Source organism: Salmo trutta, chromosome 19 (genome assembly GCF_901001165.1).
Source record: "Salmo trutta chromosome 19, fSalTru1.1, whole genome shotgun sequence".
Lineage (NCBI taxonomy): Eukaryota > Metazoa > Chordata > Actinopteri > Salmoniformes > Salmonidae > Salmo > Salmo trutta.
The window spans coordinates 56,331,865-56,349,807 of NC_042975.1; the positions used below are offsets into that span (position 1 = coordinate 56,331,865).

Below are 17,943 nucleotides of genomic sequence, written 5' to 3' on the forward strand. Positions count from 1 at the left end.
ACATCTTTTTCCCACAATTCTTAACCAACTCAAGCTCACCCTCTTCCTCTCTCTCTTAGACCGCCTCTCTTTTTCCTCCTTATGATAATGCTGCACTTCTCTTGACATACATCTTCTTCTTGCCTTATGACCATTTAACCAGCGGTCACAATCTCCGTACAACCAGCACAAACCCCTCAGGATGTAGCACTCAACAGTGCATCCCACTTGTAAAGCAGCCACTTCGTCTTGATGTTCTTCTTTAGCAATATATTCCTCAACGCTTTTCCATTTCAAACACGCTTGCTCTCTTTCTCCCGTATTCCTTGATTTCCTGGAACGTGAAGTCCGCCTCCAAACCTCTCCACTTCACTTCCCATTTGGGCGTTTACGCGTGCCTCTGTCATTATGGACAAGCATCCCAAAACTGAGGGTGTAGATGCCAATTAGACCCTCCGATCCCAGTATGGCGCCGCCGGTAGAGGGCGGCTTGACATGGCCTAATGACTGAGGTGCAACCTATGAATAGCAACATTTGTTTAGCATTTGCCCAGGTCTCAGATTGTGTGTATGTGTGTCTGTTTGCCAGGCTGTCTGTCTGTCTTGGAGTATTCTATATTAGGTACTACTACAGTGCTAGCTAGTACATGGATTTACAGAACTAATCATATTTAATTGATGTACAGGGTCCACTTTGACCCAAGTAAACAATCCAGACTAAGAATTTGCACAAGGTAAGATCATAATGAATATGGACAGATTGGACTTGATCCTAGATCAGCACTCCTACTCTGATGGCGAATTCTCACTCTCCCTCATCTTTTCTATAACTTCAGATTGACCCACTGGTCTATGATTAGTAGATGTGGGTGAGTGGACATACAGATCTGGGACTAGCCTGGCAACAGCAGCTCTTCTCAACTATTGGCAAGGATTCATTTGACATCCAATTACCAGGAGAGATGCTTTATTTTCCAACACTTCTATTGCAGGAGGGGAGAGCACCTATCAGATCACCCTGCTGTCCTTCGCCTCTTGGTGCAGTCTGCTGACCATCGCTGAGGCCAGGAATAACTCCACCAGCCAAAGTAGGAGCCATGTTAATCGCCATGCAACACTCTACTGACCGAGGTAGACTGTTCTTTGAGTAGCAACTAACTGACAGGCAGACAGGCAGGCACACACACACACACACTTGACATTACTCGTCGGTATAGGTACCCCCTTCTCCCTTCCCATTGATCTCCCTTTCACCACCTTAGGTGCCAAGTGGTGTCCCATCTCCTTCATAGTCGCCTCAGCTGGACCCCGCTGCATAACCTCTTGGTCTAGAAAGGTGAATCAGGAGCTTCACCAGAGACGGAAGTAGAAGTGAGACATCCCACTCCCAAATGTTTTCTGTTTCAATTCAAGTCAATGAACTAAGTAGACCAGACCCAGCTGCTATCGGATTGGTTGTCTATGGGAGAGCCACCCCCTTAAATAGACAATGGTACACGGCCTGAGTAAACAATCTTCATTTATCCACCATCTTTAGCTTCCACTGAAACTCCACCCTAAGTGTATCCCCAAAGATGGAGGGAGCACATCTGCTTGCTCTATCCCTCCAGTACTGTTTACACCATATTCGCTTGAACAATAAACAATAGACTTCGAAGGCATGCAACACCACCCACCGCTTCCGAGTATATTACTCGCCAATGTGCAGTATCTAGATAACAATGTAGACGAAAATAGTCGGTACAGCCATTCTTTATACGTCGTTCACCTGAACTAGAATTCCTTACAAATCAAATGCTGACCACATAATCCCCCAAGATAATTCTCGTCAGTCATTATCACAGCCGTTTATATTCCTCAAGCCGATACCACAGTGGCCCTCAAGGAACTTCACTGGACTCTACGCAAACTGGAAACCATATATCCCCGAGGCTGCATGTATTGTAGCTGGGGATTTTAACAAAGCAAATTTGAGAACAAGGAAACCTAAATTCTATCAGCATATTGATTGTAGCACTCGTGCGGGCAATACACTGGATCACTGCTACTCTAACTTACGCGATGCATACAAGGCCCTCCCCCGCACTCCCTTCGGCAAATCCGACCATGACTCCATTTTGCTCCTACTGTTCTATATAAGCAGAAACTCAAACAGGAAGAACCCGTGACTAGAACTACCCAACGCTGGTCTGACCAATCGGAATCCATGCTTCATGATTGTTTTGATCACGTGGACTGGGAAATGTTCCTGGCAGCCTCAGAGAATAACATTGATTTATACGCTGATTTGGTGAGCGAGTTTATAAGGAAGTGCATTGGAGATGTTGTACCCATTGTGACTATTAAAACCTACCCTAACCAGAAACTGTGGATAGATGGCGGCATTGGCGCAAAACAGAAAGAGCAAAACACTGCATTTAACCACGGAAAGATGACTGGGAATATAGCCGAATATAAACAGTGTAGTTATTCCCTCCGCAAGGCAATCAAACAAGCGAAATGTCGGTATAGGGACAAAGTGGAGTCGCAATTCAACGGCTCAGACGAGACGTATGTGGCAGGGTCTACAGGCAATTATGGACTACAAAAAGAAAACCAACCACGTCACGAATACCGACGTCTTGCTTCCAGTCAAACGAAACACCTTTTTTGCCTGCTTTGAGGATAATACAGTGCCACCAACGCGGCCACTACCAAGGACTGCGAGCCCCCCCTCTCCTTCTCAGTGGCAGATGTAAGACATTTAAACGTGTTAATCCTCGCAAGGCTGCCGGCCCAGACGGCATCCCTAGCCGCGTTCTCAGAGCATGCACAAACCAGCTGGCTGGTGTGTTTACGGACATATTCAGTCGCTCCCTATCGCAGTCTGCTGTCCACACATGCTTCAAGATGGCCACCATTGTTCCTGTACCCAAAAAGGCAAAGATAACTGAACTAAATGACTATCGCCCCGTATCACTCACTTGTCATCATGAAGTGCTTTGAGAGACTAGTCAAGGCCATATCACCTCTACCTTACCTGCCACCCTAGACCCACTTCAATTTGCATACCGCCACAATAGGTCCACAGACAATGCAATCGCCATCACACTGACCTATCCCATCTGGACAAGAGGATTACCAATGTAAGAATGCTGTTCATTGACTATAGCTCAGCATTCAACACCATAGTACCCTCCAAGCTCATCATTAAGCTTGAGGCCATGGGTCTCAACCTCGCCCTGTGCAACTGGGTCCTGGACTTTGACGGGCCACCCCCAGGTGGTGAAGGTAGGAAACAACATCTCCACTTCGCTGATCCTCAACACTGGGGCCCCACAAGTTTGCATGCTCAGCCACTTCGTGGCCATGCACGCCTCCAACTCAATCATCAAGTTTGCAGACGACACAACAGTAGTGGGCATGATTACCAATAACAATGAGAAAACCTACAGGGAGGTGGTGAGGGCACTCAGAGTGTGGTGTCAGGAATACAACGTCAACAAAAGATGATGATCGTGGACTACAGTAAACAGCGGAGGGAGCACCCCCCTATCCACATCGACGAGACCGCAGTGGAGAAGATGGAAAGCTTCAAGTTCCTTGGCGTACACATCACGGATAAACTGAAATGGTCCACCCATACAGACAGTGTTGTGAAGAAGGCGCAACAGGAGGCTGAAGAAATTTGGCTTGTCACCCAAAACCCTTAAACTTTTACAGATGCACAATTGAGAACATCCTGTCGTGCTGTATCACCGCCTGGTATGGCAACTGCACTGCCCACAACCACAAGGCTCTCCAGAGGGTGGTGCGGTCTGCACAACGCATCACCGGGGGCAAACTACCTGCCCTCCAGGACACCTACACCACCCGATGTCACTGGAAGGCCAAAAAGATCATCAAGGACGACAACCACCCTAGCCACTGCCTGTTCACCCTGCTACCATACAGAAGGCGAGGTCAGTACAGGTGCATCAAAGCTGGGACCGAGAGACTGAAAAACAACTTCTATCTCAAGGCGATCAGACTGGTAAAACAGACATCACTGACAAAGGTATATACTGTATTCTATACCATCTATTGCATCTTGCCTACGCCACTCGGTCATTGCTCATCCATATATTTATATGTACATATTCTTATTCCATCCCTTTACTTAGATTTGTGTGTATTAGGTATGTGACCAATAAAATTCGATTTGATGAATTCATAGGTTGCACCGTTGTCACCTCATTACATTGGTGGAGTTCGTTTTTGCATGGTCCGGTGTCCTGGGTAAGGGGACATTTAACTTAAGGACTCATGGAATGGTCTAAAATAAGCAAACTCTGCTCACCTGGGACACCGGGCCATGCAAAACAAACTCCACCATTGTTATGAACGTTCTTAAACCGCCCTCTGCCAGCAGCACCATGGTGGTGCCCCAAAGTCGTGATAGAGGCTAACGATTTTTGTCTAAATGGTCTGGAAATATGACGACATTGCTAAAGTAGGCAGATCTTTAGTAGGAAACAACTTTGCCATCATTATCATGTTGAAAGGATGGCAATGTTGTCATTAGCTAACAAAGTTTGTCAAAAACATAGCTAGCGATGCTAACGGTCGCTAGCTAAAATCCGCATTGGTCTCCCCCCAATCTTAACATTATACTGCAATAAAGTAAATCTGGGAACATCAAAATTATGACTAAAGGTTAATTGAATATGCTCGATCAGTCAGTCGAACATGCTTTCCAGATAGGGGCTTGATGGTTCTTGAGAATAGCCATAGCTAGCTACCAGTGATTCTCTCGAGAGTATCTATTTTCAGTGCGTCATTCAGATAGTTTGCTAACTAGTTGGTTGTGCTAGAGAATATATAATCATGCTAGCTAATTGTTTCAACACAGCTTCCAAATATGAAATTACAAGACAAAAAGGACACTTACCTAAACTCTTCCTCTATGTCCTCTTAGTTACAAAGGTAGGAGCTAGTCTCTTTCCAAGAGACTTCTGCCCAAAATGCAGTCCATGTGGGTCTAGAAGTAAATGTCTGACTTTGTTTTGGGTCACCACATAACCCGTTCGGATGCATTTAAGATGCATTAGTTTGTATCCATGAAAATGTCCCACGTCCGCCCAGTTGATCAAGACGGAATAACGTTATGTCAAGGAGGTCCGATAGTTTTTTCTGTCTGCCTTTGAGAACTCAGATTTCTCTGCAATGTAGGTAAACTACTGACAACACCATCTACAGTATATTGCACAATGACACGAATATCTCCCAATGCCTCAAATTGTGGAGAAAAATAAAACCGCCCATGTCAAGCTGTGCATGAGATGAAGTCAAGCCGGCCAAGTACCCTATGCTAACATTTCAGCATGATAAAGGCTCTCTCTCATAATAACATGCAACCGGCTTATTTCATATTAACTTGATCTTTCACGTCTTAAAGTAATGGACTGTTGTTTCTCTTTGCTTATTCAAGCTGTTTTGCCATAATATGGACTTGGTCTCTTACCAAATAGGGCAATCTTCTGTATACCACCCCTACCTTGTCACAACACAACTGACTGGCTCAAATGCATTAAGAAGGAAAGAAATACCCCAAATGAACTTTTAACAAGGCACACCTGTTAATTGAAATGCATTCCAGGTGACTACCTCATGAAGCTGGTTGAGAGAATGCCAAGAGTGTGCAAAGCTGTCAAGGCAAACGGTAGCTACTTTGAAGAATCTTACATATAAAATATTTTTTGATTTGTTTAACACTTTGATTACATATGTGTTATTTCATAGTTTATGGCTTCACTATTATTCTACAATGTTGAATGTAAAAATAAAATAAAAACCCTTGAATGAGTAGGTGTTCTAAAACTTTTGACTGGTAGTATATGTAAAGTCAGTAAAAAAAAGTGAACTAGCCCTTTATTACTCCTGTATGAGCAGAGAAAAATACTTGTCAGCACCCACTGTGTGTTTGATATGCTCCTTGTTCTCTTAAGTAAAGCATTCCTCACTGAAGTCAAAAGCATTTTGTCTCGTCATCTAGCACAATAGAATGAGAAAGATTGAAAACAAACTAAACTGACACAGTATACTGTACACACAGTATCAAAAAGGGACACCGATACTACATTTAGCTTGTGTCTTTATTCCAGTAGTAGTTAAAGCAGTGTATCATCTTTTGTTTTACACCAAAGTCCTCCTGGATTAGATTGAGGTGTGGCAGAAGTCATAATCCTAAAAGAGAATGAAGTTAATGGAGATTTTACATATTAATTGGCAATAAAGTATTATTCTATTCAATTAATAACTTATTTAATACGATCAATATTATTTCATCAATCAAAAAAAAAAAATTGACCAAAATCATAGGCACAAGGACAAATCTCTTTCGCGTGTGTCTCCCTACCACAGTGCGTTGGCTCTTGCACAGCCACTGTGCTCTGTAACTCTCGTAGTGTGTGTCATGGGTCATGTCCTTCAAGTCCTGCATATGAGTCCTCACCAACATGTTCCTCAGGTGGACAAAGTCACTGTGATATGGGTTCTCCACTGACAGCACAACAAGACAACAGTGAACTGCAATAAACTTAAATGGAGTGTACAGTACATTTATCTGAAGTTCACTTACAAGGTGTGTGAGTGTGCATGTTCGTGTATGTCTATTTATTCTGCACCTTCCACCACTCCCCAGGGGTAGAGACGGGCGCGGAGCCGCCGACCATTAACATCCACCACCATGTTACTGCCGATCACTGCAAACGGAACACTCCTCTGACAGAGAATGAAAGAGAAACTTATAGAACACACTTCCTCATTTAGCAGCAGGGTAAATCCATTTGAACGGATTTGATTTTGTTATTGACAGCATCGCTTTTGATTTAAACAAAACTTTCCTTACATGTTTGCCCATGGAAGAAGTGGTCAGAAAGGGACTTTTTTGACCTGAATGCAAAAACATTTAGGAGATAAAGGTCCTCAAAGTTCACCCATTTTGCATACCTTACGAGACAATGTCTTATTACTGGAAAAGATAAACGGTTGAGTTTGATATCATTTAAAAGCTTAGTGTTGTCAAACTATTTTACTATATCATTATAAAAAATAAAACATTTTTAAACCTTTAATGTCAATTATCTAAAAACGTGTCAACTCATATTGTCATTCGCATGTGTGGTAGCTTAGACCCTATTTCACATCTGAAGCTTTTGTGTTGTGCCCGCCATCGGTTGGGACAACATGCTCTTGAATAAAGCGTGGGTGTCAGTTCAAGCTTAGAAATAAGTCACCGAATGGACCTGTCCCTTCAGACCACTGCAATTTAGCTGGTACACCCCTCACCCACCAACCGGCGAGGACGCTGTAATCAACTTATCTGATAAGGTACTTACTACACATCGGGCGTCTGCTTTCAGCAAAGGCCTCCCTTTTGTCCCCACATGAAACCAACTCTTTTGAGATAGTGATCTTTTTTAGCTTTTTTTGAAAAATCTACAGTGAGGGAAAAAAGTATTTGATCCCCTGCTGATTTTGTACGTTTGCCCACTGACAAGAAAATGATCAGTCTATAATTTTAATGGTAGGTTTATTTGAACAGTGTGGGACAGAATAACAAAAAAATCCAGAAAAACACGTCAAAAATGTTATAAATTGATTTGCATTTTAATGAGGGAAATAAGTATTTGACCCCCTCTCAATCAGAAAGATTTCTGGCTCCCTGGTGTCTTTTATACAGGTAACAAGCTGAGATTAGGAGCACACTCTTAAAAGGGAGTGCTCCTAATCTCAGCTTGTTAACTGTATAAAAGACACCTGTCCACAGAAGCAATCAATCAGATTCCAAACTCTCCACCATGGCCAAGACCAAAGAGCTCTCCAAGGATGTCAGGGACAAGATTGTAGACCTACACAAAGCTGGAATGGGCTACAAGACCATCGCCAAGCAGCTTGGTGAGAAGGTGACAACAGTTGGTGCTATTATTCGCAAATGGAAGAAACACAAAAGAACTGTCAATCTCCCTCGGCCTGGGGCTCCATGCAAGATCTCACCTCGTGGAGTTGCAATGATCATGAGAACAGTGAGGAATCAGCCCAGAACTACACGGGAGGATCTTGTCAATGATCTCAAGGCAGCTGGGACCATAGTCAACAAGAAAACAATTGGTAACACACTACGGCGTGAAGGACTGAAATCCTGCAGCGCCCGCAAGGTCCCCCTGCTCAAGAAAGCACATATACATGCCCGTCTGACGTTTGCCAATGAACATCTGAATGATTCAGAGGACAACTGGGTGAAAGTGTTGTGGTCAGATGAGACCAAAATGGAGCTCTTTGGCATCAACTCAACTCAGCGTGTTTGGAGGAGGAGGAATGCTGCCTATGACCCCAAGAACACCATCCCCATCATCAAACATGGAGGTGGAAACATTACGCTTTGGGAGTGTTTTTCTGCTAAGGGGACAGGACAACTTCACCGCATGAAAGGGACGATGGACTGGGCTATGTACCGTCAAATCTTGGGTGAGAACCTCCTTCCCTCAGCCAGGGCATTGAAAATGGGTCGTGGATGGGTATTCCAGCATGACAATGACCCAAAACACACGGCCAAGGCAACAAAGGAGTGGCTTAAGAAGAAGCACATTAAGGTCCTGGAGTGGCCTAGCCAGTCTCCAGACCTTAAACCCATAGAAAATCTGTGGAGGGAGCTGAAGGTTCGAGTTGCCAAACGTCAGCCTCGAAACCTTAATGACTTGGAGAAGATCTGCAAAGAGTGGGACAAAATCCCTCCTGAGATGTGTGCAAACCTGGTGGCCAACTACAAGAAACATCTGACCTCTGTGATTGCCAACAAGGGTTTTGCCACCAAGTACTAAGTCATGTTTTGCAGAGGATACTTATTTCCCTCATTAAAATGCAAATCAATTTATACAATTTTTGACATGCATTTTTCTGGATTTTTTTGTTGTTATTCTGTCTCTCACTGTTCAAATAAACCTACCATTAAAATTATAGGACTGCTCATTTCTTTGTCAGTGGGCAAACGTACAAAATCAGCAGGGGATCAAATACTTTTTTCCCTCACTGCAACTTAGGCATATGTTTGGCAAGTAATGACTCCAATGATGCACAAAGGGCCAATACCTCTGTGTAGAAACCCAAGAGTATATTTATGCCTCAAGTATCAAATCCTTCCATTCACACCTTCTGTAGAATTGTGGAACAGAATGTTTTACATTTTTCATTCCAAACGGACTTATTCCCCAAAGAATGTGAGCCAAGAGGAAAGGCTAGCTATTCAGGAACTTGGATTGTCATTAAACTGCCGATAAGGGAGGGGCTATAGTCATTCACACTATAAGGCAGAAGTTCATCACCAGCTTGATGAACATTTCTATAGGAGATTCAGAACTGACCCTACATCGGACTTCCAGACAAAGATAACCAACTATCTGACATTTGCTGTCGATCAGAACTGGATCTCTAAACATGAATTTGACTACCTTCATTGCAAATTCCTTGTCATACCTGTTTTCTATATGCTACCTAAGATCCATAAGAGCTTATACAAACCTAAGGGCAGACCCATCATTGCCAGTATTGACTGTGTTCTGGAGCCACTCTCCAACTTTGCTGATTCCTTCATTAAGCCTATTGTGCAAAAACTCCCAGCATTCATCAAAGATTATACAGATGTGATTAACAAAATATCAGAACTGTCTAATCTCCCTGACAACATTTGATCTAGAGATCCTCTACACAAATCTCTCATGAAAAAGGCCTAGATGCACTGGGATATTACCAACAGGACCGTCACGGAGAAATGTCACCACCTAGTGAATTCATCTGTGAACTGGCTTGTCTAGTTCACAAGCTCAACTACTTTAACCTTTGGAAAACACTTTTTCCCTTTGTTAGTGGAGTTGCTATTGGCTCCACCTTTGCCCCTAATTATGCTAATTTATACGTGAGCCATTTTGAGCAAACGTTTCCGTGATGAGACCAGAAACCCTTACTTCTCCAAGATCCTCCAATTGTTTAGGTATATTGCTGAAATTCTCTGTGTGGATTGGCACTGAACAAGACTGAGTTCAATTCCTTTTTGAACAATAGGAACACTGACCTGAAGTCTCTATTGAATATGACCATAAGCGGGTCAATTTCTTGGACATGTGGATCAAGGTTGCTAATGGGGAACTTATCACCAATCTATATCAGAAAGAGACTGACAAACACATTTCTCCTAGCAAGTAGCACTCATCCTAGTGCCCAAGAGCCAGTTCTATAGGCTCAAAGGTGTGTGTCATTCGACAGAGGACTATATTAATAAAGCTGTCAGCATAAAACAATGTTTTCTGGACAGGGGTTACTCCACTCCGTGTTTGGAAGAGGCATACGCCTCTTGCGCTCTCTAAACCTCGCCAGGCTATACAAAACAAAGTTAAAACTTCTGAGTTGTTTGTTACTTGCATTTCTACATTCACTGGCATATGCTCACCTCAGACCCAGCCAGGAATTCAAGGATCCCCCCTTATTCATCTACAAACGGGACCCCAATTTTCAGTTGACTAGTCCGTGCCAGCCTCAACACGGGTTCTAAACAAACCCTCCTTACTCCCCTGAGACGGAAACTACCCCTGTGGCAATTGAGCTCAGTGCAACACCAATACAACACCTCAGCGTTCTGACACCCTAGGTCTGGAGAAAGATAAGAGGTAAAGGCCATAATAAAATGTGATTTACATCCTACGCTGTGTTTGTGATAACATGTACGTGGGCAAGATATCCAGAAGCTTGAAAGAGCATTATTGAACATAAGAGTTCTATAAAGACACCAGGATGAAAATGACCGTTGCTTTGTCACTTTGTACAGTTCTCAGTGTCTTCTCTACACTTAAAGGGCATTTACAAGGTGGAAGTGTCACCAATATGAGACAGTAAACTCTGGCAGAGAGAACTCTTTTGAAGATTTTTATACGAGGGTCAAGTTATAATTCCTATTATCATCTTACACACCCCCTCCCTGTTATTAGGGTGTCCTGTATTCATGACGGCCCTAGTGGTCCAATACTTCCGACAGGTTACCTTTATCTAGTTATTTTCTAGATTTCTCCTGGTTCTATATTTGAAGGTGTCCACATACTTTTGTACATGTTTTCCTTCATTTCTTTTGCCCTCTCTTTGAGAGTATGGGTTCCTTATACTAACACCACATTCCCTGTGTACGTGTGTTTTTGTTCTAGTAGAAATAAATCCATATCCTGTTCTGTCCTGTAATGACACCTGGTGGATACATTAGATTACTACAGGTTTATTTTTATTTAACCTTTATTTAACCAGATAGGCACGTTGAGAACAAGTTCTCATTTGCAACTGTGACCTGAACAAGATAAAGCATAGCAATTCGACACATAACACAGTTACACAGAATAAACAAAACAGTGAAAAATACAGTAGAAAAGAAAACAAAAAGTCTATATACAGTGAGTGCAAATGAGGTAAGTTAAGGCAATAAATAGGCCATGGTGGCGAAGTAATTACAATATAGCAATTAAACACTGGAATGGTAGATGTGCAGAAGATGAATGTGCAAGTAGAGATACTGGGGTGCAAAGGAGCAAGAAATAAATAAATACAGTATGGGGATGAGGTAGGTAGATAGCCCATCTGTAAACAGCCCATCTATGTACAGGTGCAATGATTTGTGAGCTGCTCTGACAGCTGGTGCTTAAAGCTAGTGAGGGAGATATGAGTCTCCAGCTTCAGAGATTTTTGCAGTTCTTTCCAGTCATTGGCAGTAGAGAACTGGAAAGAAAGACGACCAAAAGAGGAATTGGCTTTGGGGGTGACCAGTGAGATGAGATAAGGCAGGGCTTTACCTAGCAGATAAATAACCTGTAGCCAGTGGGTTTGGCGACGAGTATGAAGCGAGGGCCAACCAACGAGAGTGTACATGTCGCAATGGTGGGTAGTGTATGGGGCTTTGGTGACAAAACGGATGGCACTGTGATAGACTGCATCCAGTTTGTTGAGTAGAGTGTTGGAGGCTATTTTATAGATGACATCACCGAAGTCAAGGATCGGTAGGATGGTCAGTTTTACAAGGGTATGTTTGGCAGCATGAGTGAAGGATGCTTTGTTGCGATATAGGAAGCCGATTCTAGATTTCATTTTGGATTGGAGATGCTTAATGTGAGTCTGGAAGGGGAGTTTACAGTCTATCCAGACACCCAGGTAGTTGTCCACGTATCCTAAGTCAGAACCGTCCATAGTGATGCTGGACGGGCGAGCAGGTGCGGGCAGTGATCGATTGATTAGCATGCATTTAGTTTTACTTGCGTTTAAGAGCAGTTGGAGGCCACGGAAGGAGAGTTGTATGGCATTGAACTCGTCTGGAGGTTAGTTAACACAGTGGCCAAAGAGGGGCCAGAAGTATACAGAATGGTGTCGTCTGCGTAGAGGTGGATCAGAGAATCACCAGCAGCAAGAGCAACATCATTGATGTATACAGAGAAGAGTCGGCCCAAGAATTGCACACCCATAAAGACTGACAGAAGTCCAGACAGGTGTCTGCAATTACCTCTGGCTCACTGTGTGGCCTTACCTGTCCCACTATTGTTTGTGGAGTTATGTTCTGATGAAGGTCGATTGACCGAAAGCTCAGATATAATTAAAATACATTCGCATCTGACTGGAAGTGAGCACGCCCCCATTCTCATCGACGGGGCTGTAATAGAGCAGGTTGAGAGCTTCAAGTTCCTTGGTGTCCACATCTCCAACAAACTAGAATGGTCCAAACACACCAAGACAGTCGTGAAGAGGGCACGACAAAACCTATTCCCCCTGAGGAGACAAAAGATTTGGCATGGGTCCTCAAAAGGTTCTACAGCTGCAACATTGAGAGCATCCTGACTGGTTGCATCACTGCCTGGTACGGCAATTGCTCGGCCTCCAACCGCAAGGCACGACAGAGGGTAGTGTGTACGGCCCAGTACATCACTGGGGCTAAGCTGCCTGCCATCCAGGACCCCTACACCAGGCGGTGTCAGAGGAAGGCCCTAAAAATTGTCAAAGACCCCAGCCACCCCAGTCTTAAGACTGTTCTCTCTGCTACCGCATGGCTAGCAGGACCGGAGCGCCAAGTCTAGGACAAAAAGGCTTCTCAACAGCTTTTACATCCAAGCCATAAGACTCCTGAACAGGTAATCAAATGGCTACCCGGACTATTTGCATTGTTCCTCCCGCCAACCCCTCTTTTACGCCGCTGCTACTCTGTTTTTCATCTATGCATAGTCCCTTTAACTATGCCTACATGTACATATCACCTAATTTTGCCCGAGTAACCGATGACCCCGCACATCATAATCTAAAATAACCCTAATTTAAGACAGTTTTTAATTTGACTAATGGTAGTCAGACCCATCTATGTGAAGCTAGCCACAATAAGGATTAGCCACAATAGTGGACTTTGCGGTTAGCTTTCAAAATAAACGTGTCACTGACAGTGATGCAAATGAATACAAATAGTAGAATTATGCATTAATTGAATAAATCATGCTAAACAAGGTTGGAATGTTATATAAATGTCAACAAAAAGACAATTTGTTAATTTAACAAAAATCTGTTGAAATCACACTGGACGTATTATACTTTAGAATTTTATTGGGGGCATACTTATTTCACTGTACAGCCTTACCTATGGACTGTGGATCAATGACATGGGGTATCAGTCTACTCAGTGACACCTAGAGAACATTAGTGTCATAGCTCTTATTGCGGGACTCTGAAACAACTGAATTGAGCCACATTTATTGTCAACCTACAGTGGCTTATGAAATGATTCACCCCCCTTTGCATTTTTCCTATTTTGTTGCCTTACAACCTGGAATTAAAAGATTTTTTGGGAGTTTGTATCATTTGAATTACACATGCCTACCACTTTGAAGATGCAAAATATTTTTTCTTGTGGAACAAACAAGAAATAAGACAAAAATACAGAACTTGAGCATGCATAACTATTCACCCCCCCAGTCAATACTTTGCAGAGCCACCTTTTGCAGCAATTGCAGCTGCAAGTCTCTTTCTTGGGGTATGTCTATAAGCTTGGCACATCTAGCCACTGGGATTTTTGCCCATTCGTCAAGGCAAAACTGCTACAGCTCCATCAAGTTGGTTGGGTTCTGCTGGTGTACAGCAATCTTTAAGTCATACCACAGATTCTCAATTGGATTGAGGTCTGGGCTTTGACTAGGCCATTCCAAGACATTTAAATGTTTCCCCTTAATTAAACCACTTGAGTGTTGCTTTAGCAGTATGCTAAGGGTCATTGTCCTGCTGTAAGGTGAACCTCCGTTCCAGTCTCAAACCTCTGGAAGACAGATTTCCCTCAAGAATTTCCAAGTATTTAGAACCATCCATCATTCCTTCAATTGACCAGTTTCCCAGTCCTTGTCGACTGAAAACATCCCCCCCAGCATGATGCTGCCACCACCATGCTTCACTGTGGGGATGATTTCTCGGGGTGATGAGAGGTGTTGGGTTTGTGCCAGACATAGCATTTTCCTTGATGGCCAAAATGCTCAATTTTTGTCTCATCTGACCAGAGCACCGTCTTCCATATGTTTGGGGAGTCTCCCACATGCCTTTTGGCGAACACCAAATGTGTTTGCTTATTTTTGTCTTTAAGCAATGGCTTTTTTATGGCCACTCTTCCATAAAGCCCAGCTCTGTGGAGTGTACGGCTTAAAGTGGTCCGATGGACAGATACTTCAATCTCCGCTGTGGAGCTTTGCAGTTCCTTCAGGGTTATCTTTGGTCTCTTTGTTGCCTCTCTGATTAATGCCCTCCTTGCCTGGTTCGTGAGTTTTGGTGGGCGGCCCTCTCTTGGCAGGTTTGTTGTGGTGCCATATTCTTTCCATTTTTTAATAATGGATATAATGGTGCTTTGTGGGATGTTCAAAGTTTGATATTTTTTATAACCCAACCCTGATCTGTACTTCTCCACAACTTTGTCCCTGACCTGTTTGGAGAGCTCCTTGGTCTTTATGGTGCCGCTTGCTTGGTGGTGCCACTTGCTTAGTGGTGTTGCAGACTCTGAGGCCTTCAGAACAGATATAGATATATATATATACACACACACACACACACACACACACACACACACACACTGAGATCATGTGACACTTAGATTGCACACAGGTGGACTTTAACTTATTATGTGACTTCTGAAGGTAATTGGTTAAATAGGGCTTCATAGCAAATGGGTGAATACATATGCACGCACCACTTTTCAGTTTTTTTATGAATCAAGTTATTTTTTTCATTTCACCAATTTGGCATATTTTGTATATGTCCATTACATGAAATCCAAATAAATATCAATTTAATTTACAGGTTGTAATGCAACAAAATAGGAAAAACAAGGGGGATGAATACTTTTGAAAGGCACTGTATGTGTATTGAACACTATTCCCAAGGAAAAACAATACTGCGTGGATGTTTTGGAGTCTGATAACTCTGAGGATGTTGGGAGAAAATAAAAAAATTGCTTGGGTATTGATAAACTTATACCCCATTTCACTGATCCTCAATCCTTTGGTAAAGCTGTACAGTGCAATATGAATGTCACACACAATAGCCTGACTAGGGAGGTGATTTCAGTCATTCGATAAGAGCTACAAATTAATATTTGCGTAAACTGGCCCAAGCAAGTCTCTTCATATTGATGTCCTTTAGTAGTGGTTTCTTTGCAGCAATTCGACCATGAAGGCCTGATTCACATAGTCTCCTCTGAACAGTTGATGTTGAGATGTTTCCAAACATTTGGGCTGTATTTCCAAGGCTGGTATTTCTAATGAACTTATCCTCTGCAGCAGGGTCTTCCTTTCCTGTGGCGGTCCTCATGAGCGGCAGTTTCATCATAGCGCTTGATGGTTTTTGCGACTGCACTTGAAGAAACTTTCAAAGTTCTGACTGACCTTCATGTCTTAAAGTAATCTTTGCTAATTTAAGCTGTTCTGGCAATAATGACTTGGTCTTTTACCAAATAGGGCTATCTTCTGTATACCACCCTTACCATGTCACAACACAACTGATTGGCTCAAACACATTGAGCAAAGAAATACCACAAATTAACATGGCACACGTGCTAATTGAAATGCATTCCAGGTGACTACCTCATGAAGCTGGTTGAGAGAATGCCAAGAGTGTGCGAAGCTATCATCAAGGCAAAGGGTGGCAACTTTGAAGAATCTCAAATATATTTTGATTAACACTTTTTTGGTTACTACATGATTCCATGTGTTATTCCATAGTTGGTCTTCACTATTATTCTACAAATGTAGAAAATAATAAAAATAAAAACCCTTGATTGAGTAGGTGTGTCAAAACATTTGACTGGTACTGTATATGTTGGAGGTCAATGAAGGGTGAATAAGAACTTTGTGTATAGAAAGTTACTGAGTGAGACAATGGGAAGTGCAGAAAGTTCATCTTCTGTTCAAACATGTTATTGCTAAATATTAATATTTCTAAAGGAAGGAGGCAAAGGGTAGCAGTCTGGTTTCAGTTCCTGATAAGGCAGGCCAGCTGCTGTGGAACTAGGACAATGAGGGATGTGGAACTCAACTCAAGATAAGTCAACAGTTGAAGAGAGAAGACACTGCTGGGAGGGGGGTCATAGGGGTCCACCCTGAAGACCATCTGACTACAGTCCTATCCCATATTCACACACTTCCACGCCCATGATGGTCCTAGATTTAGGTAGGGCCATGACAATACCAGTTAGAGGAAAAGACTGAGAATTGTTTATCTTCCACATACAAGGAGGTGACTCTGCCTTGTCAGACGGTATAAATATGTTATTTTGTGACTTGTATGTTGTGTTCGCAGCAGAAGCACCCAGTGGGTTGAATAAACACGGTTTTAGCTTTTTCTAGATGTCTGAGTTTTTACTCGGTTTGTTCAGAACCTAACAATATATATGTACACACACGACTCTGACATTGCTTGTCCTAATATTTCTTAATTAAATTATTTTACTTTTTAGATGTGTGTATTGTTAGATATTTCTGCAGTGTTGGAGCTAGGAACACAAGCATTTCACGACACCCGCAATAACATTGCTAAATATGTGTATGCGACCAATAAAATTTGATATTTGAATTTGAAAGAAATCAGAGATTAGAATTTTTTGATAATTGACATTAAAAGTAAAAAATAAATATATTTTTAAGAGATTATAAAACAGCTTGACAACCCTGTTTGGAGGCTTTTAAATTATATAAATCTCAACCATTTATCTTTTCCAGTGATGAAGACATGGATGTCTCAATGTACGGTGGGGGATACAAAATGGGTCAAACTTTGAGCACCTTTATCTCTTGAATGTTTTGGCATACAGGTTCAAAAAGTCCCTTTCTGAGCACTTCTACAATGGGCAAATATGTATGGAAGGTTTTGTTCAAATCAAAAGGTTGGCTGTCAAAAAGTGATTGAATTCAAATGGTTTTAACCAACATTTTGCTGATAAAGCTGTTATTATTGTCATCATCATCCATCTGTCCATTTTCACCTTGAGCTCCATGTCCTGCCTCCTGAACTCCTCGTCCTCATCAGAGTCACAGTCTGGGAACTGGTAGATCTTTAACCTGTACTTATCTATCTCACTTAGAATCTGTATAGGGGAGGGAGAGGGGGGAGGGAGGGAGGGGGAGAGTGAAGTAGAGAAAAAGGGGGGGAGAATACAAGGAATATGGAAGCGGGATTGGGGGAAGGGGAGATATAGAAGGCAAGAAAGGGGGAGGGAGAGGGGAAGCGAGAGAGAGGGGGAGTGAGGGGGAGATAGTGGGTAAGAGTGAAAAGGAGCAGGAGGAAGGGGGAGAGGGGGTGAGGGTGAGAGGGGGGGAGACAGGGGAAAAGGGAGAGAGTTAAGGTTTACAGGTGTAAACCTCTGGCTTCTATTTTAGAGTGAAAATGTGTAATAAAGGTAAAATATCTGCA

At 42.7% G+C, this 17,943-nt stretch overlaps 1 protein-coding gene across 5 annotated transcripts in view; it reads right to left on the reverse strand.

Annotated features, from left to right (window-relative positions):
- Positions 1-6,074: 6,074 nt before the first annotated feature.
- Positions 6,075-17,943, reverse strand: part of LOC115155027 (septin-5) — a 28,904-nt gene continuing 17,035 nt past the window's right edge. For 4 of the 5 annotated variants that reach the window (XM_029701818.1, XM_029701817.1, XM_029701822.1 and 1 more), the window contains 3 exons: positions 17,516-17,617; positions 6,624-6,720; positions 6,234-6,498 (listed from right to left, as the gene is read on the reverse strand). In XM_029701818.1, coding sequence (XP_029557678.1) covers positions 6,242-6,498; positions 6,624-6,720; positions 17,516-17,617 — 456 coding nt within the window. In that variant the 3' untranslated portion in view covers positions 6,234-6,241. Of the gene's footprint in view, positions 6,184-6,233; positions 6,499-6,623; positions 6,721-17,515; positions 17,618-17,943 lie in introns of those variants that run through there. The other variant, XM_029701821.1, reaches the window with a different exon arrangement.